The 26267-nt window shown below is 37.5% G+C and overlaps 1 protein-coding gene across 2 annotated transcripts; it reads left to right on the top strand.

Moving 5' to 3' along the window:
* The first annotated feature begins 1030 nt into the window (after positions 1–1030).
* Positions 1031–25914, top strand: sts (steroid sulfatase (microsomal), isozyme S). 2 transcript variants are annotated; one of them, XM_084107136.1, is made up of 10 exons: positions 1031–1455; positions 1974–2127; positions 2470–2591; positions 3533–3655; positions 11876–12290; positions 16395–16531; positions 20081–20218; positions 20376–20535; positions 20829–20950; positions 24257–25914. In XM_084107136.1, the coding sequence occupies exons 2-10, from the start codon at positions 1982–1984 to the stop codon at positions 24628–24630; spliced, it is 1737 nt and encodes a 578-aa protein (XP_083963262.1). In that variant the 5' UTR covers positions 1031–1455; positions 1974–1981; the 3' UTR covers positions 24631–25914. The 2 variants fall into 2 exon arrangements, with proteins under 2 accessions (XP_083963262.1, XP_083963261.1); XM_084107135.1 differs by having other exon boundaries at positions 1032–1446.
* The last annotated feature ends 353 nt before the right edge of the window (positions 25915–26267 follow it).

Genomic DNA, 26267 nt, shown 5'->3' with positions numbered 1-26267 from the left:
TACGTGAACTCAATAACTGATCATATTAAGCTAAACTTAAACTGAATGAGTTGCAGCAGATTTCTAGTTCCCAGCATGCTTTGCGTCAGACTGTATAAGGAGGGTTTCTGTTAAGTAGTTTTACAGGGGTTATGTAGGCTAAGGTCGAGGAGGAACTGCAGCACTGTTTGACTAAAAATGCAGTATGATGTTTATTGTGTAAGTGTGTGAAGTGATAATATTGTTGCTAATTAATTACATTAGCACATGCATGATTTTGTTAACTAGCAATATTGTTAATATCTTTCTGCAAAGTTTGTTTAGTCAATCATTCAATTTAATTAAAATTAACACGCGTATGTTATGTGCTTTTAGTCATTGTTAGGCATTAAGTTGTCAAGGCAGTTGTAAAATTGAGAATTTTAACATTTATGAATTGGCTCTAGTCACGAATTCCATTGTTGCCTCCTATAGCAATTATTTATTTTTTTTTTTTTTTTGTAAAAAAGAAAATCTGTAATATTTTTTGGTTATCATTACAGAAATGATGTTGATTGCTGAACCCATGATATTCCTGAGCTGAACAGCGTGAGACTGGTGCAGTTTGTATGAAATAGATCTGTAGGTTGACATCGCATCCTGCTATGCTTAATATAAAAGAAACAACTCAACACATTCCACTGAGGGAGCTCATTCTCCTTCAACGCACATGATCCCAGCACAATGAGATAAACCTCAAAAGAGCTAATTTCAGAGCAATTTCTGTCAGTTTCTTATGTGCGAGCTTTAAAAGTTAAAATTTAAATATTATGCTAATATGCAGCGGGATTATCGGTTGCAAACGGTGTTTTGACAGGCTTCATAGCATGATCTCTTCTCCTGTCATGAAAACGGTAGACCACCACGCACGCAAATCCGTATGCAGAGGGTGCAGATTCCAGATGGTATAAATTCATTTTGTGTTAAAAATGAGCAAGAGGTGGCGCTATTTCACTGAAAATCTATAATTATAATCTCTAAGCATGTTGCGGCAGGCAAACAAAAACGAAAGTCTTTAGTCTTACAAGTAGCTATGTTATGCTTGAACCGAACATTTCGTTGGGGAGAAAATCACTGCTGCTAATCAGAGAATGCATGGAAGAGGAACAACATCGCAACTGCGTGACATTTCCGGGTCCTTCGTGGAGATTTTATTTTAGTTTCAATTCAAATCAAGCTAAAAGTGCTTGTTTTGGACACACTGTACAGAAGATTTGGTCAAGTGTGTTATAGGTTAAAAAACACATTTCCGCGATATCAGTTGACCAATCAATGCTTGAACATGCAAACACGTGATCTTGTGCTCAGCTTCCTTATATTGTGAACCTATAATGTTTGTTTACACTGGACAAGAGCATGTTATGCATTAACTGTCATCTGTAGAGTAATGTTTCTGTCAGCCGTCAGATGATTTCTTTCTCGTCCCAGGTGCAGCAGGTAGGCCACGGCAGACAGTCTGTTTTTAGGATGAAAAAAAATATAATAATCATATTTAGTGTATTTACAATGTATTGAAGGCTAGTTCATGATTTTAATATTTAGGAATGCAAAAATTGGATTTGATAGGCTATAGATACACGAACGGACATTGCACTCGTGCACTCAGTTGTAACTTAACGTTATTCATAAACTCATAATGTTATTGACTACCATTCATCTGTTTTTCAGACCCAATGTTGCCATGTTAACAAAAACTAAAAGTATAAAGTAAAATATAAATATAAGACTTGAACATAAAAAAAAAAAAAAAAAAAAAACTCAAATATGGATTTGTTTAAAAAAAATGTCAAATGCCTTGTCAACTAACTGAAACAAAAAAAGTACAATAGCCTACCTCTTTGGCCTAAACTAGACCCCATATCTAATTAGTAGTTTTATGGTTTAAACATGTTGAAGGACACAAAATGTTCTTTGTTCATCTGTTTTCTGTTTTTGTTGACTTCTTTCTCTTTCAGGGTGTATAATGAAATCTCTTCTATGGATCCTGTGCACTCTTGGCCTGCTTCTCTGTACTGATGCAGACAGTGGTACAAAACCTAATTTTGTCTTTATGATGGTCGACGATTTGGGAATTGGAGACCTTGGATGCTACGGAAACACAACCCTCAGGTTTATTCATACAATTCAGTTTGTTACTTTTTTGTTCTACGGGAAATCCACACTAGCTTGCTGCCTATAGACATGTTATCTGAATATCTCTTAGCTTTTAGCTGTTATGTACTCTGCATATGAAGTAGTAGGCCTATACATTAATGCCATCAGTGTCAAGTCAGTTCCCACTGAATAAAAAGTTGCTCATGCAAGCAAAGTAGATTTGACACATGTATGGGATTTTCCTTTTGATGGGTTCATATATGTTTCAAAGATGAAGAAAGTTTTGATCCTAGATGAATAGTCATCTCTCTCATAAGCATAATGAGACTGTTGTATTGTGGTTGTCCTGGCCTGCAGGACACCTAACATTGACAGACTGGCCCTGGAAGGGGTGAAACTGACCCAACACATAGCTGCTGCGCCGCTCTGCACTCCCAGCAGGGCAGCCTTCCTCACAGGCAGATACCCTATCCGATCAGGTCAGTCCTGGAGTTACTGCTGAACTAAGCAATATGTGCTGTTTTTAAAGCATTGTTGAGATTGTGTTTAAAAACACTTCTGTATGTGAGAGATTTCTGCTAAAGAGCAAGACTATTATTATTATTTGTCCTGTTTATCAGGAATCTCTCATATACATAAGTGTTTTTAACAGTACTGTAAGTTACAATAATAATAGCTGTTATCACTGCTGAATTGTCAAAATGTCTAATTGTAACGTTTGCTAACATTTTTATTCAAAACCGCGATTTCTTGATTTAAAAATAATAAAATCGTGGCAAAACATTAAATTCAAATTAATAAAAAAAAATCTGATAAAAAACGCCCAGCCCTAATGACACTTTATTAAACAACAACTACAGCTCGTTCTGTCCGTTATACGTCATTACGTACTGTTTCTACTTCATTGCACATGCTCAAAACATTACAATTTCGGTTTTCAATTCAATCAAGTGTTTACATCTGTCCTGTCGAACTTAGAAAAGGTTTAAATCACCCGTTACAATCCAAATCGGATTTGTTTCATTCCGATTGACGTGGTTACATGTGACTTTGTCTGAGCTACTAGTCTGATTACAGTTGGATTATCAGGGTCCATTTAAATGCAGCTACTGTTAGTGTACTTATTGTGTTCATGTTGCATTGCAAAACACCTTTGATGCTATTGAAGTTGGATACAGATTAAGTTAAGACAGGTTTAGTGGCATGGGTAGGTGTAAGGGAATAATCAACAGTGTGATTATTGATGTAATTACAGAAGTACAGTGTAAAAACATGTGCAACATGCACACAATAAGAGCACTGTATCAAATCATTAATTTAAATGTTAGTACATAGTAGTTATAGTAGACACTTAATATTAATTATAAGTTTTTCAGTTCATGTGCACATTATTATTTTTTCTCTTTTTTTGATGGCATAGGTATGGCAACAAAAGGCCGAATGGGAGTTTTTCTCTTTACTGCATCGTCAGGAGGCCTTCCACAAGAGGAAATCACCTTTGCCAAGGCTGTCAAAGGGCAAGGCTATTCCACTGCTGTAATTGGTATGTTACTTTCATAACCCTGGTTATCTGGTAACAGAGTCCTGTACAGTATATTACTGTGGGAAATGCCTCAGACGTGATCAATGACACGGTGACTGACCGACAGGTCACGACTCAGCAATGACACTGAGGCCCCACCTCCTGTCCCTGCTGTCACCTACCATTGCGCAATCCTTAGCATATCTTTTCTTTGTTCTGACTGCAGCTAAGGAAGTGTTGTGAGACCAATATATTAGAGAATTGGAGTTACACCGTTAACCTTAAAGTGTAACTTTGCCGATTATCAATCCGCTTTGTATTTTTACAATGTCGGTAGTATATGTAAATGAATAATGTTTACTCGTTCTCTGTGTTACCTGGGGCTTGATGTATAAAGTTGCGCACACACAAAAAAAGCTTTGAAATGTCTGTATGCAGTATATCAGAAATTATAAAAAATTTACTTTAAAATATGTGCACACCTTACGGACACTCTAGACTGTGCGCGGTCTGATGACAAACCTGTACAACCACTGATGCTGGAGGCGTGCTGTTAATATATCATGTATATGTATAGACAGTATGATGACTACTGATAACTCCTGTAATCTTTCCAACATTATGAAAAATGCAATTGTATTTAAAGGATAAAACTTGTTGTAAACACAACACTGACGTCTTCACTTCCAGGTCAAGAAGCTGTTAATCAAAAACTCAGTAGCCAATGAGAACACACTGCTGCTAGCCCCGCCCCCACAATAGATACTGTATGTGCCAGAATGGCGAACGAAAACTCAGGGAGCGTAAACAAAAGCTTCAGAAGCATAAATGAAAAGTCTGGAAGCACATTTGTAATTTCAGATAATTTTCTTTTTTTTTTTTTTTTTTCAGTTTTACAGATATTTTATTCAGTTTCAATTTATATTTGCATTAGTTTCTTGAAGAGTTACGTTCATTATTATTGGCACAAAGGTAATTCCATATGACTTGCCGCTTATATCTTTGAACTGATATAGCACCCATAATATAGAATGATTGCTTAAGCCTTCCTGGGGTTACAAGCTCACTCTAATGTAATTTGGTATAACTGATTCTTGCGACATGGGGCAAAAGATGTCCAGCAAATTTACAAGCTATTGGTTTTAAAAAATACCAAAATTATCACTTTGAAAAATATCCAAGGTTATGAATAGAATGTTACCTACCACACATACCATTTTTATTGTATTATTTTTTTATTTCATCAAAATTGTTACATCAGTGCTAAAAATACTGTGTTCTCTTAACACAATTTAATACTTCATATAGATTTATTAAAGTCAAGATTGTGTGTGTGTTTCTATCTATCTATCTATCTATCTATCTATCTATCTATCTATCTATCTATGAAGAGTTCAGATGCAAAAGCCTCTAAGTGCCATCTGAAATTTTCTTCTAGAATGATCATTTTTATCAAGCTCGTGTATTTAAGTTCAGTAATTTCACTTAAATTACAATTAATAGGTAATTTTCATTGCCATTTAAGTGAAATTACTGAACTTAAATATACGAGCTTGATAAAAATTATCATTCTAGAAGAAAATTTCAGATGGCACTTAGAGGCACTTGTGCATGTGAACGCTTTGTATAAATACAATATTAGGTAGGTCTAAATCTGGGCGATCACTTATATCAATGTTATATGTATCATCATATCTTCCAGCCCTAAAACTTGTATAGTTTTTTGTCAGTGTTTATTTAAAAATCCAATTATGTAGAATATGCGATGGTAAATATTTAATTGATGAGTTAATACAATATAATATATAGGGTATGATTTTACTGCTAAATTCAGCATATTGACACAAAATGATAACTGCAAATCCACTTTTCCATGCTTGGAGTCCAGTTGTTTCTATGAATTGCAGCGATCCATTTGCTTCTCTGTTTTGTAGCTTTCGGCACTCTGTAAAAATATACCTCAGATTTCTTGTCAAACCTAGTTGTACAGTCAATCGCAAAGCTCTCTCCTGTTTTAGATGTGTTTTGTGTTTTTTTCTGTCTTTCTGCCACCCCAGTCACTCCGGCCGACAGTGACGTCATGGGCATACCCTCTATTATAGATATGTATGAATCATTTTAATATGCATTATATGCATATTAAAGTGTGGGGTCTGTAAGATTTTTTTTTAAAATATTGTCTCTTATCATAAAGACTGCATTTATCTGATCAAAAATACAGTAAAACAGTAATAGTGTGAAATATTAAAATAACTTTTGTGTGAAATATTAAAATAATTTTTATTTTGATATATTTTAAATGGGTTACACTTTATTTTGATGGTCCCTGTGAAGGCCTCCTTCCCTTCCCTTTACCTCTGTACAGATAAAACGTTAAATAATAAATAAAAACGTAAAATATTTCCAGTTCACATGGCTGTGCGGAAGCGATTAATAATTCTGTATTATACATTTTTAAGGCCAGACAAGTAATTTGTTGAGGTCAATTTCTAAAGAAAGACTACACGCCTGCGCACATATATATTAAAACACATACCTATAGACTAAACACGTAATACGCATGTGCACGCCGTCAGCGTTTTTGAAGCTTTTGAACTTCTTTTTTTTTTCAAACTTGCACCTATTTCAAGGTTTGCGCTCTCGAGCCACCAGGCACTATTGTTGTGCGAATGAGCGGGCCGGAGCGCGTTGAGGGTTTTCTGTTAGAACGGTGTCGTGTTAGCAGCCCCTAAGTTAATAACTAATGATCTTTGCAACGGAAGTGAATCAATCAAAACTAACTTTAGCTGAACAAACTTTATTCTAGAGCTGCTGTAAAGCCAAAACAATCTCTGTTACTTTAATTTCCTATTATCATTGTAAAGCTGCTTTGAAACAATCTATATTGTTAGAAGTGCTATATAAATGTAGGTGACTTGACTTGACCTGATTCCTCTTTAAACATTCTGCTGACTATAAGTAACGTCACGCCTACATGTCTACTAACTTTCATTAGTGTATTAGTTGACTATTAGTAGACGGATATAGTTAGTAGAATAAGTTGACATTTACTTGGACAGTTATTGTCTGTAGAATGTCTGTTGGGGGACCATCAAAATAAAGTGTATATTAAAGGATTAGTTCACTTTCAAAAAAAAAATTGCTGATAATTTACTTACCCCGATGTCATCCAAGATATCCATGTCTTTCTTTCTTCAGTCGAAAAGAAATTAAGGTTTTTGTGGAAAACATTCCAGGATTTTTCTACACAGAATGGACTTCAATGGCAACCAACTATTCCAATGTTCAAAGAAGGTTCAAATGTCCGTCTCAGTGCAGCTTCAAAGTCTCTACACGATCCCAATTGAGAAATAAGGGTCTTATCCAGCGAAACGATCAGTCATTTTCTAAAAATAAAATAAATATATATATACTTTTTAAGTATGCCCGTCTTGTACCATCTCTGAGATGTGCCACGTATTACGTCATCACGTTGGAAAGGTCACGAATTTTTTTTAAATAATAATAATAATAATAATAATAATAAATTACAACAAAGATGTCGGACGATTTTGAAGTTGGAGGATAAAATGAGATGACATTTTTCGCCCTTCCCTACCTTTTTGAACCGGAGTACACAGACAAATAACTTAGATAGATGACGTGACGCGTGACCTTGGAAAGAAAGACATGGATATCTTGGATGACATCGGGGTGAGTAAATTATCAGCAAAACTTTTTTTGAAAGTGAACTAATCCTTTAAGCAGACAGTCTACTAATACTCTAATGAGAGTTAGTTGACATGTAGATGCAACATTACTTATAGTCAGCAGAATGTATAAAGGGGACAATCAAAATAAAGTGCTACCTTTAAATGTAATTCATTCCTGTGATGGCAAAGCTGAGTTTTGAGCAGCCATTACTTTAGTCACATGATACCTCAGAAATCATTCAAATATGGCTGCTTGTTGCTCAAGAAACAGTTGTTATTATCAATGTTGTGACATGATGGCGTGGCAATTGTTGTCATTGTTTGTCTGGAGCTGATGTGCTGTTGGCAACTAACAACAAACATTTACTCTTACTGGACAAAAAACTGGATCATCGGTATGTTAATATTTTGTGCTTCCTTGTCATCCGCTCATCATCTTCACTTTATTTTTCGTGAAGCATTATTTTGTTGCGCTTCTGCTACGATAAATAGACATCCACTCCTTCATTGCGTGTAACGGAGGCCACCTAGTGAGAGTTGTGCAGGCTGATGTCTACTAGAGAATGCAGTGTTTACTGTTTAGCGTCCTTGTTAGTGCACCCGCCTCATATTTCAGCGATCGCGGTTCGAGACCATCTTGCAAATCACCCCAAAAAAAAAAAAGATATCACTGGACTTAATGACTACAGACCTGTCACTCCCACATCTTTGGTCATGAAGCCATTTGAAAGACTGGTGCTGGCCTACCTGAAAAACATCACTGGACCCCATGCAGTTTGCCTATAGAGAAAACATGTCTGTGGATGATGCAGTCAACATGGGACTGCACTACACCCTGAAAACATCTCGACAGACCTGGGACTTACGCAAGGATCTTGTGGACTTCAGTTCGGCCTTCAATACCATCATGCCTGATCTTCTCACAGCTGAACTGACCAAGCATTACATGCCAACCCCAATCTGTCAGTGGATCACCAGCTTCCTAACAGACAGGCAGCAACTATTGAGACTGGGGGAACTCACATCCAGGACTCTCACTATCAGCACCGGTGCTGCTCAGGGTTGCGTACTCTCCCCACTGCTCTTCTCCCTGTACATAAACGACTACACTGCAAAAGACCCCTCTGTCAAGCTCCTGAAATTTGCAGATGACACAACAGTCATCGGCCTTATCCAAAATGGTGACGAGTCTGCTTACAGACTGGAGGTTGAACAGCTGGCTGTCTGATGCAGTCATAACAACCTTGAGCTGAACACTCTCAAAACAGTGGAGATGATAGTGGATTTCAGAGAGAAAAAAAAAACAGCACTGTTCACCATCATGAACAGCACTGTGGCAACAGTGGAGTCATTCAGGTTCCTGTGCACTAAGATCTCTCAGGACCTGAAATGGGACACTCACATAGACTCCATAGTGAAAAAGACCCAGCAGAGGTTACTACCTTATACCTTAGGTATACTTCCTTCGTCAGCAGAGGAAGTTCAACTTGCCACAGGAGCTGCTAAAACAGTTCTACTCCACTGTCATTGAGTCTGTCCTGTGCTCATCTATAACTGTCTGGTTTGGTTCAGCTACCAAATCAGACATCAGGAGACTACAGCATACAGTCAGGACGGCTGAGAAGATTATTGGTTCCCCCTGCCCAACCTCCAAGATCTTTACACACTTTGGACCCCACACACCCAGCCCACATTTCTTTGAACTGGCAATAAAGCTCTCTCTGGTTCTGATGTTGAAAACAATTGTCCTGCTTTTGGGAACTGCGATTCACTTTTGTAGTTTGTGTTTTGCCCTGTGTATCAAAATCAGTGATACACCATGATATACCACTGGATCAAAAGCCAGCAGCAGCTAAAGACTCATCTCAGGGACAAATGTGGGTTCACAAGCAAGTGGGGTACAGTGACAGAGCATGCAGCTCGCTGATTCACTTTGCAGGAAACAGTGCAAGCTGTAAAGCTGTCTTTGGGAAAAGTAGATGCTTTTCATCTTTTGTGGGAAATCAATGTTTGTTTCAAAAGGGGATTGAGAGAGTGCGTTTCACAGTTAGATCCCAGGATGGTTTTAGTGGTTTTTAAATTATGTGCATCCTTCATAAAATGACATATCCGTATCTCTCGCACACTTGAGTCACCAGTTGATTACTGTCACACATAATGAATGGGAATGTGCATTCCTCCACTTAACTGCCAAACTGTGCAGCTGTGGCAAGTGGGTTTCCCCCTGCTGATTTATGCATGCCTCCGCTGTGGTGTTGTCTGATCTGACCAGAATACAGTGATTTCAGTGAACCAGAAACAAGAAGAAATATAGCTGCAAGCAGCAATGACGGGCCCCAAGCCCCAGCCACCCCTGTAACTTCAGGGCAACTGTGTATGATGGGCAATATGCATTTAAAGCCTGTAGAAGACTATAGCCCTATTCGGACTAGTTTAACATGGAGAGGTGGGGTAATGTAATTTTACCACAGGACATCTGTAATAATAATGGCCAATTCGCACGGGATAAGATGTCTTAGTAAAACTAGCAGAAGTGGGAGGAGTAACTCGAATGACGCACCAGCGTAACCTCCCTATTGTCATGTGCGTATTACGTTGCTTCCTGATATCATGTTGTGCACAAACACACACACATATATATATATATATATATATATATATATATATATATATAACCTAAATTTTTATAAGCCTAAATAAAATAGTTAGGTCCGGTTGTATGTATTAAATAAATTCAGATTGTATTGTGTTGGTAATAGGTACTTATCTAACGCTTTTGTGCTTCGACCTCCTGTTTGATCTGAATGGTGTGTGTAAAACACTTGAGTTTTGCTACAGACTTGACGTCCCACTGCCTAGAACACAACTGAATGCTTTTTCAAGCGCCTCCATACTTGGAAAAAAACGTGGAAAACTACTTTTAAATAAGAAATGACAGAATATGTACGTACATATTTACAGTGGGTCTATTCGCACAGGATTAGTATTACCTGAGGTAATTTTTCCTGACCTTTTTACTGAAGGTAAAAGTCGGCGTAATCTTTACTGACATTGTCCATAATGATTACTGTGATGGCACATTCGGACGGGACTAAAATCACTGAGAAGCTCTGGTAATTATTACTTTACCCCACCTCTCCACGTTAAACTTGTCCCGTCCGAATAGGGCTTATGTCAAAGTCATTTGAATACGCTACATTGACTGCAGTCAGCTGGTGCCACTATGACCGTAAACCAAATCCATGAGATCATTTAAATTTAAATAAACTGCTTGTGACAAGATGTCATAGGTTAGTTTCAGGTGATTATAAATGTATCATTTGCATCTCAAAATTTTGTACTTCCAGGAGGATTTATGTTAAGGTATATTTTATATTTTTATAAACCTAATACGTAAACTAATTATATAAAATTATATTGTCAGGGCACTACAAATGAACTGGTTGTATGCCTTTTTTTGTTATTAAAATTGATATTAAAAGATAGGGCCTAAGACATTTCTTATCCTGAAATGCAAGCAACTGCAGACAGCAATGAAAGGTTAGGGTTAAACTCTAAACCAGCAAGAGTGTAAAATCTCTCTCTCTCTCTCTCTCTCTCTCTCTCTCTCTCTCTCTCTCTCTCTCTCTCTCTCTCTCTCTCTCTCTCTCTCTCTCTCTCTCTCTCTCTCTCTCTCTCTCTCTCTCTCTCTCTCTCTCTCTCTCTCTCTCACACACACACACACACACACACACACACACACACACACACACACACACACACACACAGCATTTTGTAAGTCCAGATATGTTTATATTAAATTATTTTATATTTTTAGTAACCTAATTATTAAACTAATTATATAAAACTATGTTGTAAGTGAACTATAAATGAACTGGTTCTATGCCATTTTCTCATTGTCTCATAATGTTCCGTTCAAACAACAACTTACAGTAGCATCTCAAATACTGTCTGTATGAACATGCAATGGGAGTACATAAAACTGAAATGTCTTATCACTTTTGACACGACAAGAGTCCAATCGAGTTGTGATTTCATCCGTCAAATCTTCATTAACCGACAGCAGCTTTTATATCTGGGTGAAGAGCGGAGCATTTGAGTTGCGTTTAGGTAGAACAAAAAAACTGGCATGAGTAGCTCCGGTGGAGAGCAGTGACTGGATCTAAAACCTACATATGACCCTCATATCTCCATCGCTGTAAGTTACCAAAAGTGAAACCACACACTAAAACCTGCAACACACGGTAGACACATGTTTGTGCATTGCAGAGCATCTCTCTCGGACTATGACGTGACAGACAACTAGTTGTCCAGTCTGGTTGGTGAGTCCTGAAAATTTACAGGTGTGAGTTTGATTAAAGAATGTTGTTGTCACTCCCATAAATAACTGAAATGTGTGTGGACATAACTGTATTCAGGACTCAAATACATAACTGACAACCATATTCTGCTGCTGTGTGAACGTGGCAATTGGATGAATGTTAGAATGAGAAACATTAAATTCTATGCATTTTTTTTTTTAAAATTTTATGTATCTTTTTTTTTTTAGGGAAATGGCACCTGGGTCTCAACTGTGAAGATAGTGCCGACCACTGCCACCATCCTAACTCTCATGGCTTTGACTACTTCTACGGCACCATTATGACGCACCTTCGGGACTGCCAGCCTGGACATGGCTCTGTCTTACATCACGTACATGCTCACATCCCATACATGGCCCTTGGTATCGGTCTGGTTTCCCTGGTGTTACTCCATATTAGAGGGACAATAACTGTGACCAGGAAAGTAGTTTTTGTTTTTCTGGTCCTGGTAGGGGTGTTTGTGAGTCTCTTTGGTGTGTTGTTGTACACATTCCCCAATCTAAATTGCTTTGTCATGCGAGGGGCGGAGATTGTTGAGCAACCATATACATCAGAGAACCTCACTCAAAGGATGACCAGTGAAGCCATAGAGTATCTGGAAAGGTATGTGTCTACTTTTTATGTCCATGTTAAAGTGCAAAAAGTTTTTTTAGGTACCCAGTTTGAGCTTACTAATGCAGTTACTGAACTAATATCAAGGGAAATTGCCAATCCAGTTTGAAAGGTCTGTATTGAAATTGAAGGTCTTGCTTAAGCCTTTGCATTATTAATTTGATTAACCCTCTGAATTTAAAGGTAGACGTCACCCCCCCCCCCCCCCCCCCGCCCTCCCCCCCGAAAAAAAAGAAAAGAAATTCTGTCATGATGTGCTCATTTTCATTCCAAAACTGTATTACTCTATTTTCTCTGTGCCAGGTTGCTCTTGCAACTACAATGAATGGGGACAAACTGTAGAAGTACACTGCACAACTAAATTCAGAACAGATTTTATAACACTAGGATTCATACATGGCTTAAAAAAAAAGAAGGTTATAGAGAAAAACTGGGCTAAAAACTGCACTAAACAATTGAGGATTACACATGTCCAGAATTTTAAGTAGTTTCGAACACAAACTCACACAGAAACATGCACCTTGTTGCTAGGAGACAAATGACAAAAGAAAACAGTATGTGTTCTAAAATTGTCTCAAAATATCAAACACTTTTGAAATTCTCTGTCTGAATGGAATCAGTCTGAAAAAAGAAAATGTCTGTGCCCATCATACACTCAGGGTCGGCCTTAGTATTTTGGGGGCCCTGAGCAGATTTTCAAAATGAGGCCCACCTACCTACAGCAAATTTTAATTTTTTTTAAAGCAAACTTTAAGTTTATTTTTTTTTCTGACTGTATTGGCAGATAGGTAGTTAAGCATAAAGCTCACTAAATTGATACATTTCTCTGAGACATCGTATGTCAGTTTGCTTCTCATAAAAATATATATTATTCTGAAATATTGGTTATAGAAAACATAATAATAATATGATTTTTGTAGCTTGGGACTGCAGCTTTCTGATATAGTATATTAGCAGGGGCATGTGGTCCATATAAGCTGCGAATGCTCTGCATACCCAAGCCATTCATGGACTGATTAGTATTAACACTATAAATTACTATAAATTCCCTTGTTTGAGGTGTATCATAAAGCTTAGATGATACAGTACAGCAACTCTCAGTTATTTATTTATTTGCCAAACAACGGTCGACATTTTCTTCAAATCTGCCACTAACTGATAGTTCCGGGTAAGCTGATTCACAGCAGCTTTGGCTGTTACGCTCTTGTTATGTTGTTATGTATCATCAGAGCCCATCTACGGAGAGCCTTGGCACTTCCTATTAAGTCCTATTGTACCGAATTTTGGTTGTACTTCCACCAGAGTTCCATTGGAGGTGATCGTGGGCTAGTGCAAAATGAATGGGAGTCTATGGGGCTAGACGGCTAAATTCCTGTAACTGTCCGAGGCTGTTAATCGTAGTCTATGCGCTTGTTACCGTCATCATTTTGCATTATTTCAACTTATTTTTTAAAATAGTAATTTTATTATATAATACTTATTTTTAATTGTTAATAAAAGAAAAACACTTCTAGCATACATTTGAATTGACGCCTGCCATGGTGTTTTTTAGTTGTCATCTCTGATTTAATGCACGATGCACCGTACCCAGAGCATAGACAGTATATAAACTGGACACAGCGACCCCATAGGTTTCAACGGAGAGAAGTGAAGCAAATTAGAAGCCCTCACTTCCTGATGGCTGAGCGTACTGCGCAGACTCAAACTGAGCTTGACGACGTGGATGTGACGTGAGCAGCCTGCCTGACAGTTGTAAGTTTTCTAGTAGCTGTGCCAAGTGAAATCTGAACCATTCCCTTCGGAATCTTGCAGAGACGGAGAGTGTGAGTAGGAGCTGTCCATGAGCTAGGAGCAGGAGCAACGTCATAACTCTCTGTGGGCTTCTCCCTTGACTTTATCGGACTTTATGCCTCCACGTCCCCCCGATTGACTGCGAACTTCTCTTCCTGTCTCTACGCTAATTTCCAGAGAGTCGCGTAGTTATGACGCAATCGTTAGCCTACTTTTACAAAAACTGCTTATACGGGGCCATAACGTAAGATACAAGGTAATGGAGCCTTTTATACATTGTCGTGTTTCTTTAGAAATAAACAATGGACAAATGGAGTCTTTAAACGCCTCAGATGTAAAGTTATTCGCTGTCAAAGTGACGCCAAAATGAATGGGAGTCAATGGGATGCTAACAGCAGGTGAAGGCTTGTTAGCCAATGGCGGCTCCCGGGGGTGGTACGGAAATTGAGCGCTCAATTACCCCCCTGACCCAGAGCCGTGGCCGTACCGTTAAAAGGTGAATCATGTCGTTTCTGTGACATTAGTGCCACCTAGCGGAATAACAAAAATACTGCATGCCACCCTTTCGTGCGTCGCGCTCGACAGCTTTTACGGGTGCTTGTGAAGGCATCTACAGGTAAACATAGGCTACTTTCAATAAATGCTCAAATATAGGAAACTTTTAGCTTTGTTGCCATGTGTTATGATTAAACAATTGAGCAGCGAACACTGTCTCGAGCAAACGCGCTTATTACAAACCCATCCAACGTGCACCAGGTGCATTTTTGACATAGCCCAGCATTCCCAGTTAAAAAAGTCACCGCTCGCCACTGGTATATAGAACTAGTATAAAGCTAATGTAACCCCGCTCCTTTTCAGCACTGTGCTCGTTGTCTTTTTGTCTTCCGGTCTGTATTTTCACAGCGATCTTGCGTATTTATGAATGGTCGGCTCGTTTTAAAATCTTCCCGGTCTACTGACATTTGTTAAGACATCAGCTTTGAACATTACAATCCTCATGATAACTTTCGTTAACTTTACATTAAGTAAATCCACTTCAAAAGCTAATTAATCCTGGACAGCAATACCATAGAATTATACAGAGCAACCGCAAAAACAGAAGTTCAAAAGACAATATTCTTAAAATGGCTGCGCCCTCGTTTCTCTGGCGCATAAGGTCTTATAGAAATACAGCCAGGTACTTTATCACGGTAGGCTATTGAATTTCATTACAAAAATACAGGTTGAAAAGATAAACTTCAGTGTTGTCCTCTTAACAAGTTATTTACTTTTTTTTTTTCATATATATAATTTTTTCATAAATATAGTTTGATGTGCTGCATGTTTCAGAGTGGAGCACAGCACTGTGTTCATTTTCTAATCACAGTTAATGCTAATAAAAAAATATTATTACTATTAATAGAAATAATAACAATTATATTAATAATTTGGTTATAACATACTGTATATCATGATATAAAATAACCTTGAACATTAAAGTGCTAAAAAAATAGGAGTAATAAATAATCAAAACACTATCAACCAATATCTAGATAGTTTTTATCAATGCTATTATTAACAAACGTTCCTGTCTGAACCCCTGGTATGGGGTCCCCTGAAATCTGTTAATTCTGACTGCCCCAAATCTGCAGTCTCTATTCCAGCCTTGAGGCTTTCAAGATTCTAAAAAGACACGAAAACACCATAAACATATAATTGTCAGTGAATAATGACCACAGTTTGGCTTCAGAAGATCTGAAATAGATTTGAAATCATATGGACCACTTTTATGATACTATAATGGTCCTTTTGTGTCCTTTGAAGTTTAAACACATCAGTTCCAATTTATTTTGTGAAATGGAATGATAAGTACAATTGTTCAAAATGTGTAATTTTGCGCTCCATAGAAGAAAGTAAGTCATAAGGGCTTAAAATGACATGTGGGTGAGTAAATAATGACAGAATTTTTTATTTTTTATTCCGTTAATTAAAATACAGTATCTCTCTGCCTTAATTCTTAGCTGTATCAGAGAATCAGTTTATTGGGAAATTGTGTTTTTTTTCTCTGTAAAACTAAAAATAGATTCTTACATTATAGTAATGTTCAAGTTTAAATTCTCTCCTTGCACTATTGTAAGACATGTCATCAACAAAGCCTTATGAAACCTCACATGGAAGCAAATCCCTTTCAGCCAGGCTCTGATCCCTGATCTGATGGGATAATACAACCCTGAAATTATGTGCTTTGTGTTTGTCCAATGGCAATGCAAGATGGAACATTAAGGGTTTTCTGTTTGTTTGTTTGTTTGTTTGTTTTCCCCACAGGAATTCACAGAGTCCTTTCTTGCTCTTCTTCTCATTCATTCAAGTCCACACTGGACTTTTTGCCTCTCCTCTCTTCAGGGGGAAGAGCCAGCATGGCCTCTATGGTGACGCTGTCATGGAGATAGACTGGAGTGTAGGTACTGAATGACTTTTGACTTTGCCTTGTCACAAAAATATTCTAAAGATAAATTGATAGTTCGATAAAAGTATGTGGACACCTCCTTGACTACCATGCTTGAATTTGTGCACCCCATAGCCTATACAAGACCCTCTCAATAGTTCCATCAGACTGTTATCTTAAAAGGGATAGGTCACCTAATAATGGAATTTCTGTCAGCATTTACTCACCCTCATTCCATTCCAAACCTGGCTGAACTATCCCTTTAACATCCCTAACATGCTGTAAAAAAATGAAAGGGATAGTTCACCCAAAAATGAACTTCTCCACCCAAAATTAATATTTCTCTCAACTTTTACATATCATTTTCCCTCATGCTGACCCAGATATATATGGGTAATCCATCTCTGTGAGTCTATATAATGCAAATGTATGTAAATTAAATGGGGAATCCTTACTACCCCAGTTGATGAATCAATGTCTACTGAAGCAAAACTTAAGGTGTGTGTAAGAAACATTTATTTTAAATATAAAGTATTGCTTCCGGCCAGGTGTCATACTTGGGTTCATACGAATTCACACTTGACATAAACATCAGTATGTTGCTAAACTTACGTGAGACGTGACAATCCTCTGTGGTTTTGCGTCACTTTTTTTTTTTTTAGAATGCGCTTTCATCATATTTCACAACATGCTGACGTAAAGCTTCACGGCACTGTCATGACAGCTGTGTGTGACAGTTGACCTGAAATTATGGTTTATCGTTAAAAGTTTCCATTTTCTTACACACGCACCTATCATTTGGCTTTAGAAGACATTGATTCATCAAATTAAGTTGTCCTTATCCTGTCATTTTAATTTTTATGGTGTGAAGCACAACTTGCATAATATGCATTCATAGAGATGGATTATTTTTCTCAAAATCTTCGTTTGTGTTCTTCAGAGGAAAGAAAATCATATACACATGGGATGGAATGAGGGTGAGTAAATAATGAGAGAATTTTCATTTTCTGGGTGGAGTATCTCTCATAGCCCTAGACACATGTGCCTGTGTCTAGGGCTGTGTCCGAAATCGCCCCCTATACCCTTATATAGGGCACTATTTGAGGGGACAGCCATTTGTAGTGGTGTCCAAAACCATAGTGGACGTTATTGAGTGCACTCATTCAATCCCACAATGCACGGCAACAACGAGTGTACAACCGATGTACGCTCAACGGCTAGAGAATACACATAATGCACTGTGAGAGTCGCACACTGAATGAATTCCCGAGATGGAGATTGCGCCGCAGCTGAATCATCCATCCATTTTCCAAACCGCGCTGGTCCAACGAAATATACGCAGGTATAAATTCCTTTTTTTAATTTGTTACTAAATTGATTAATTAATGTTAGTTTCCATGGCAGAGTTCAAGATAAATCTTTTCATTACTACTGGATCTGACAGTTTGATACGTTTCAAATTATTATTATTAAACAGCAAGCACAAACTATGCAAAATCAGCAGCCCTCAGTGTCTGAATTCACTCACTCGTTTTCATTCACTCTTTCAAGTGGAGTAATGTAGGGAATAGTGAATGAGGGTATAGGGGGCGATTTCAAACTATTTTATTTTCTAAAACTATTCTAAAATTATTTTAGTTTTTAGTGTAGCTCCAACCAGCTCCAGAACACCTGACTGGAAGCTTCTAGTAATCCCAAAGACCTTAATTAGCTGGTTCAAGTGTGTTTAATTAGGGTTGGAGCTAAACTGTGCAAGACAGTGCCCCTCCAGGAACGGAGTTTGACACCCCTGCTTTGGAAAATAAGTTTGAAATGAAATGATCAACAAACACATATAGGTGTGGTGTTTGGAAGTCAACATACATTTGGCCTTACAATGCAAGTCTTGGTAATAAGCTATTATCTCGAACTGAACTACATCTTTATGCTCTTTCTTGCCTTTAATTAATCAGATTTATCAGATTTGCTAAATTTATCTTCTGAGGTAGCTGAGCCGAGAAAGAATTTATCACAAACCAATGAGAGTGTCCCTTAAAAGGACACAATGAATGGGTTCAAAAAATGTCTATGGAGTTTTTGTGTGTGTGTGTGTGTGTGTGTGTGTGTGTGTGTGTGTGTGTGTGTGTGTGTGTGTGTGTGTGCGAAAAATGAGTATAGTTACCATAAATTTAGTAAGGCCATTGTTTATAGCACAGAATGGTTACTTTCATCACTGTTGTGCAAGAGCGATCATTTTAAAGTGAAGGACAGTTATCTCAGTCATACTTGAGTATTCGGGAGAATAAGCAGAATTAATGAATTGATACCAGCTGTCACGGTCACTACATTTCCAATCATCCTTTGAGTTTACAATATTTTTTAGGGAATTTATGTCTAGACACATTTTTTTTCTTTTTTTTTTTTTCTAGTATTATTGAAATATTAAAGCATGAGCTTTAATATCTAATGGTTTTTAAGATCATAACCTACATTTAGTCAGTTGTATCAAAACATTTGACTGGTAGAATAAAAAAAAAAGCTAGATTTGCATTTCCTGAAGGCAACAAAATAAGTGTTAATATTTTGTTTAAATTTCAAGAACAAACTTTGCAAGCTTTGGTTCTGTGTTAATGAAGTTGTGTATCAGAACTTTTGTCCATTTTTGTCCAGTGTAATGGTGGCTATAGAGGGTTAAAGGGATAGATCACCCAAATGTGACAATTCTGTCATAATTTACTCACCCTTACACTTTTCCAAACCTGAATGAATTTCTAAGATATTTTGAAAAAAAATCTCACTGGTTTTTCATTCACATAATGGAAGTCAATGGAAACCAAAAGTGTTTGCTTACCAACATTCTACAAAATAAATTTTGAAGAAGAAATAAATTCATAAAGAATAAATGAGATAATTTTAATTTGGGGGTGAACTATCCCTTTAAATACCTCAGATGCATGAAAAAATGCCAAGTACAATTCAAAATGCAAATGCATGGAAAAAAAGACCAGTCGCAACTCAGTATGCAGATTTTACAAGGATGCCAGTTATTAATGACGGATATTAAGAATGCATTCTTACATTTATATTATAGTAGTAGTATATACATCGACAAAACAAAGTTCGAATAGAGTCTGTAGTGCATGTTAAGTGGTTTGAACTGAACTGGTAGAAAAAACTTTCATCATCCACTAGATCTGCTAATACAGTCACAACCTTCAAGAGACAACTGAAGATACTCCTCTTCGGGCATCACTTAAACTTAAATCACATAAAGTGTAATCAGAGCACTTACTATAAACCCAAAAACACACAAAAATGTTTTAAACTGCAATTGTAAATTGGTTAAATAAAAGTGTGTGCTACATGTAAATCATTTGAAGTTTATACTTTAGTGTTATGGGTTTAAACAAACCCCAAGTGACAATGTTTGAGAAATCAATTCAGTACTGCATTGCACTGGAAGATTTAGCTTTTTAAGTAGTTAAGATAAGTAGATTATGCTAAATGTTGCCCCAGGTTCATTTTAGTATTTTAATATTGATCTTATTGTCGGTCTGACTTCTCACTACGCTGTTGCTGTTCTTAGGTCAAATCATGCAGACTCTGGAGCGCTTAAACTTGAAGCAAAACACTCTGGTTTACATGACTTCAGATCAGGGGCCTCACCTGGAAGAGATTTCCATTCACGGAGAGATGCACGGGGGTTATAGCAGCATATACAAAGGTATTCTGTCCAAGGGTTTGCCCATAGAATAGTCCTGAGGACCAGTTTATCAACCCTTATGAGCAAAGTATCACATTTCAGCATTATTTTCAGTTTAAAAGTTGAACAGTAACTGCGATTTCACTCCCTCTGTTTCTCCATACCCTCACTGGAGCAGCTGGCAAGTCTACCAATTGGGAAGGTGGGATTCGGATACCGGGGATTCTTCGTTGGCCAGGTGTCTTGCCTGCTGGGAAGGTCATTGATGAGCCCACTAGCAACATGGATATTTTCCCCACGGTGCTGAATTTAGCTGGTGCTTCCATACCTAGTGACAGGTCTGTAGCCTAGCAACAAGATCTGTCAGTCAAGAATTTGGTTACTGAGACAACAGATACAAGATACAGATATAATAGATGCTAATAATCAGGAGATATACATTGAAATATTTGGATATACAGAAATCAATTGATTAGATTGTATTTTCAGTTACTTAATAAGATGAACATATGCCCAAATTAGCTAATTAGTATAGAATAATGATGTTTTGTGTTTTGGCCACCCAAACTGCTAAAAAGACTCACTAAATAGGCTAGTATTTGCAATGCATTACAACTTGTTTCCATTTCAGAGTCATTGATGGCCATGATCTCATGCCTCTGCTGCAAGGGCAAGTGGAGCGTTCTGAACATGAATTTATGTTTCATTACTGCAATGCCGAACTGAATGCTGTCCGATGGCATCATCCTAACAGTGAGTCCTAATTTCAATGCACCTACCTTTCTACGCTCTCATGAAGCAACTAATAACTATTTTGATCATCTAAATAATTACTTTTAGTCTGTTAGTTGTAAAGTAGACCTTTTGCTGAGTTGCTCTTCAAGTGATTCAAGATAGATAGATAGATAGATAGATTGATTGATTTATAACTGAAAACTGATGTCTCTGACAAAGGCAACCCCCTACGGACACACTGAAGCTTGAGTCGCTATTTGCTAATTGCCAGACTTTTTACATGGAATGCAAGAATGCAAATTAAAAAAAATCTACATAAATGTAATATAAAATATACATTTCAAACACTATTAAAGTCAAGGAAACAGTCTGTAATAAAATAAGAACAAATAATCGAACTACAAGCAATAGCACAAATAAAGAAATAAAACAAAGATGCAAATTAAATAAACAGTGCTTTTCAGATTTCACAGGTAGATCTAACAGATCAAGATTAGATTAGGTACAGATATTGGATAAAGTAGCCTAATCAAATTTAAAATAACACTGCATAGACATCAGTGTATAAATTACATATAGATGAATCCTTATTAAAGTTACACAAGTTATTTAGTCAATGAGTGATTTTTGCAATTAGTCGGTTGTTTGATTAACATTACAAACAGACAGCAGCAGGAATATTAGGCTGCTGTCACTTTAATAAAAATTGTATGGATCCAATAAACTGATACTGTACACATGCATTTTCTTTCTCAACTGTTTACATTCACTTAAGACATAACCAACTGTGTTTACTAGGATACTCACCAAGACAGACATTTTGTCATAATTTTGTGTGAAATTGTCCTTTAAAACACAAGATTCACGTGCTGTCAGACGCTGCTTTCTGGGCACGTGCTTCAGTTGTGCACATAAAACTTCACAAACTTATTTTTCGTGTCGTCTTGTGCTTTGAAGTTTAAATTGGCAAGGTTTAGAAATGATAAACTTTCGTGACGACTCGGCACTGGTCCAATCGGGACAGTGACAGTTCAGTCAACGAGCTTTGCATGTGCTCTCTCTCTTGCTCTCACAGTGCGTGTGTGTGAGAGAAAGAGACAGAGGGCGCTCTCAGCCAAGCAATGGTGTGTAAAGCTCAGTAGGCAATGAAATTATATCTGCGCTAAATGTTAAATTTTTTGCCTCTAACTCAATTACAGGGGACTGTAATCGTACAATTTGCTAGCTGTCGACTAATTAAATAAATTTTTAGTTGCCTTGTGTGAAATTTGGTTGCATTTTCGAGTGATTTACTCGCATTGTAAAGGGGTTGAAAGGTTCTACATGCACAGCACAAAGAGCCATTCTCAGCTATTTTCAATTTTTGTTCATATTTGTTAGTTGTCAATGCTATACTCTTGATTATTTATATATATACACAGTCATGTGAAAAAGAAAGGACACCCTATTGAATTATATGGTTTTATGTATCAGGACATAATAAAAAATCATGGTCCTTGGCAGGTCTTAAAATTAGATAATTACAACCTCAGATGAACAACAACACATTACATATTACACCGTGTCATTATTTATTTAACAAAAACTAGGCCAAAATGGAAAAGCTGCTAACTTCACCCTTATTGCTTCATAGGAATTAAGAGGGTTAGTAGAAATCAGACGCTGCTAATGAAATGTCTTTGGTTAATTGATCATCAGCAAGTGTGATCATCTCTATAAAAGCAGCAGTTTTGGCAGTTTGCTGGTCTGGAGCATTCAGGTGTGTGTTAACACAATGCCAAGGAGGACACCAGCAATGATCTTGGAGAAGCAATTGTTGCTGCCATCAATCTGAGAAGGGTTATACTGACATTTACAAACATTTACAAAGATTATTCACATGTGGAAAACATTCAAGACAGTTGCCAATATTCCTAGGAGTGGACATACCAGCAAATTTCAGACCATGCAATGCTCAGAGAAATCGCGAAACACCCAAGAACTACACCTCAGACTCTACAGGCCTCAGTTATGGCAGTACAATTAGAAGAAGACTGAACAGGTATGGCTTGTTTGGAAGGGTTGCCAGGAGAAAGCTTCTTCTCTCTAAAAAGAACATGGCATCACGGCTTAGGTTTGCAAAGTTGCACCTGAACAAACCACAAGACTTCTGGAACAATGTCCTTTGAACAGATGAGACCAAAGTGGAGATGTTTGGCCATAATGCACTGCACCAAGTTAGGCGAAAAACTAAACACAGCATATCAGCACAAACACCTCATACCAACTGTCCATCACGCTGGTGAACGATTTTTGGCTTGTTTTGCAGCCACAGTACCTGGGCACCTTGCAGTCATTGAGTGGACCATGAACCCCTCTGTATACCAAAGTATTCTAGAGTCAAATGTGAGACCATCTGTCCGACAGCTAAAGCTTGGCTGATATTGGGTCATGCAACAGGACAATGATCCCAAGCACACCAGCAAATATACAACAGAATGGCTGAAAAAGAAAAGAATCAAATTGTTGCAATGACCCAGTGAAATTCCAGACCTCAACCTGACTGAAATGTTGATGCGGGACCTTAAGAGAGCTGTGAAAAAAAAAAAAAAAGCCCACAAACCTCAATGAACTGAGGCTAAATTGCAAATCGTGGCTTAATGGTTAAAGAGTCAGACTGGTATCCCGAAGGTTGTGGGTTCGATTCTCAATACCGGCAGGGGAATGACTGAGGTGCCCTTGAGCAAGGCACCACAGCAAAATGGCTGCCCACCTGGACAGTTTGCAGTGTGTGTGTGTGTGTGTTCACTGCTCACTACTCCTTATGTGTGTGCACTAACTTTTATGGGTTACATGCAGAGAACAAATTCTGAGTATGGGTTACCATACTTGGCCTTCACGTCACTTTTTTTTTAAAGAAGAGCAGGCCAAAATTCCTCAAGAATGATGCGAGAGAGTGATACTGTCATACAGAAAAAGATTCCTTCAACTTACTGCTGCTAAAAGTGACTCTACAAGCAATTCAATCATAGGGTGTACTTAATTTGTCACACATAGCTTTTCCATTTTGGCTTTCTTTTTGTTCAATAAATAATGACACAGTGTAATATGTCAGTTGTTGTTGTTCATCTGAGGTTGTATTTACCTAATTTTAAGACCTGCTAACGACCAGATGATTTTTAGCATGTTCTGATTAAAACCATAAAATTCTAAATGGTGTCCTTTATTTTTCACATGACTTTTCTATGATCATAATCTGTGTAAAAAATTATAATATTTTACTGTATATTGAGAAATGGATTGATAAAGGAGATGATTTGAAAACAAGATTTCCTGTGTTTCCAGGTAGTGCAATCTGGAAGGCCTTTTTCTTTACACCTGACTTCTACCCACAGAACAGCTCTGCGTGCTTCCACACTCATATCTGCTTCTGCATCAAGCCATTTATCACGTTCCATGACCCTCCACTGCTTTATGACCTGTCAAGAGACCCGTCAGAAAGCACCCCCCTGAGTCCAGACACTGAGCCCCAGTTCTACTCAGTTCTAAAGGTCATAAGGGCAGCAGTAAGCCGTCATACACAGAGTCTAAAGCCCGTCCCATTACAGCTTTCCCCTCTGCAAATAGTATGGAAGCCCTGGCTCCAGCCCTGCTGCTCTTCTCTCAGTCAGCTTTGCAGATGTGAACGAGATCATCAGATAGAGAAGCTACGACATTAGCTTTAAGAAAAATAGTTCGATACACAAAATCATGTGGCTTTAATGTACAAGGAGGGCATGTAATACTTAAAGCGATAGTTTGCTCAAAAAGGAAAAATTGCCATCATTTACTCACCTTTATGTTTCCCAAACCCATGTGACTTTGGGTTTGACACAAAAAAGATATTGGTTCACTATTGACAATAGTGACGAAATTACAATGTCACTGAAATTTGGCTAATGTGATCACACCTTAATGGGTTAAATGTGCAACAAAATCAGGTCAAAATGAAATTTGTTTTTGGGAGTTCGAAACAGTTTGCCAAAGAGAACAATACAGGAAAGTTTGCTCTGGCTAGTAAATACCTTCAAACTACCATTGGTCTGTGGCGATTTCGTAATAATGTGTGCTTTATGTGTTCCACCTTCTTTGACATGGAAATCTTCTCTGGTTCATTTCTTCTGTTCTGTCCGTCAAGGTCAGACTTGAGTATGAACACAACACTTTGAAAAGCTGTTTTATAGTAGAAATTGAAGTTGTACTATTAGTTAAAAGCAACACTGACACTGTTTTTTTAATACTTTAAAGCAATCTATTGTATAAACTACACATAAATGTAACATGAAGTGACTTGATTGGAGTGCCGAATTGTAGACCTGGTGCAAACATAACCACTTCGCTATGAACGCTTCCTTAAGTGCTGTTTTCTCACCGCTGTCATTTTTGTTGTGTGTTTATTTTGCTATCGAGAGGTAAGCGCACAGCACATTTTAACATTATCTAAATGCTGCTCACAGCAAGGTATTTCGGACATCTTTTTAACCCCTAAGCGAAAAACGAAAAAGAAGGGAAAACAATACTGCACACATTTTTTGCGCAGCCAAATTTGTATCCTAAGATCTAAGGTCATTTGTGGCTAGAGTGTTTGTAACTGCAGCCAGATTCTCTGTTCTGAGTTCTGTATTCCTCCTAGTTTGGATATGCATCATCCTGATTCAACAGCGTAAGTTCAGGGATTTTGTGAAGCTGTAATTACTACCTTTATGCTCGTAAGCTTTGATCTAGCCTGCAACCGGTAATAACTCAATACCCATAATGCCTCTTACAGGCTTTGGTGTTCTGAGGGTTTTTGTAGTATTTTTGGTATCCAATATGTTTTGCTTATTTTTGTGACTAATCAGGCTGCGCTGGATGGTTTGCCAGCCTCAAGAGGCTCTCCACGCTCTCAACATCATGTTCATTACACTAATCTCATCACATTTAAAAATGGTCTGTATCAGGAAATAAAAAGATGGTTTGCCTAATTTTTTAAGAGCCAGATGTGATATTTATTGAAATTATGCTGTACGTCATGGCTTGATGTATTTATCACTGTTTCTGGAATATGTAAAACATTTGCTAATCAGATATTGATAGTCATTTAAATGAGGTAAATTTCATATTTGAGAGTGTCAGCTCTATGGGCTTTTGATCATTAACTAATGTTTACCATTTGATACAGTATCATGCATAATTTCCTCAAGATTCCATGATTATCCACAGTCCTGAATAAATAGTGCAAGTTCTTAAAATAATTTCAAGTGGGTGTTACTTGACATGATCAAATAACTCTTACTAGCATCTTTCTGAATACAATTGAAAACATTTTTGACCACTT

This window comes from Abramis brama, assembly GCF_963993115.1.
Source record: "Abramis brama genome assembly, chromosome: 2".
NCBI classification, from domain to species: Eukaryota; Metazoa; Chordata; class Actinopteri; order Cypriniformes; family Leuciscidae; genus Abramis; species Abramis brama.
Note: the sequence above shows the minus strand (reverse complement) of the source record. Positions and strands in the feature narration are given on the sequence as shown.

Bases quoted from the DNA above. Each gene is read 5' to 3' on its own strand.
- sts (XM_084107136.1), top strand. From the start codon at position 1,982: ATGAAATCTCTTCTATGGATCCTGTGCACTCTTGGCCTGCTTCTCTGT. The intron at 2,128-2,469 runs GTTTATTCATAC...CCTGGCCTGCAG, and splicing joins TACGGAAACACAACCCTCAG to GACACCTAACATTGACAGAC. The intron at 20,536-20,828 runs GTCTGTAGCCTA...TTTCCATTTCAG, and splicing joins GCTTCCATACCTAGTGACAG to AGTCATTGATGGCCATGATC.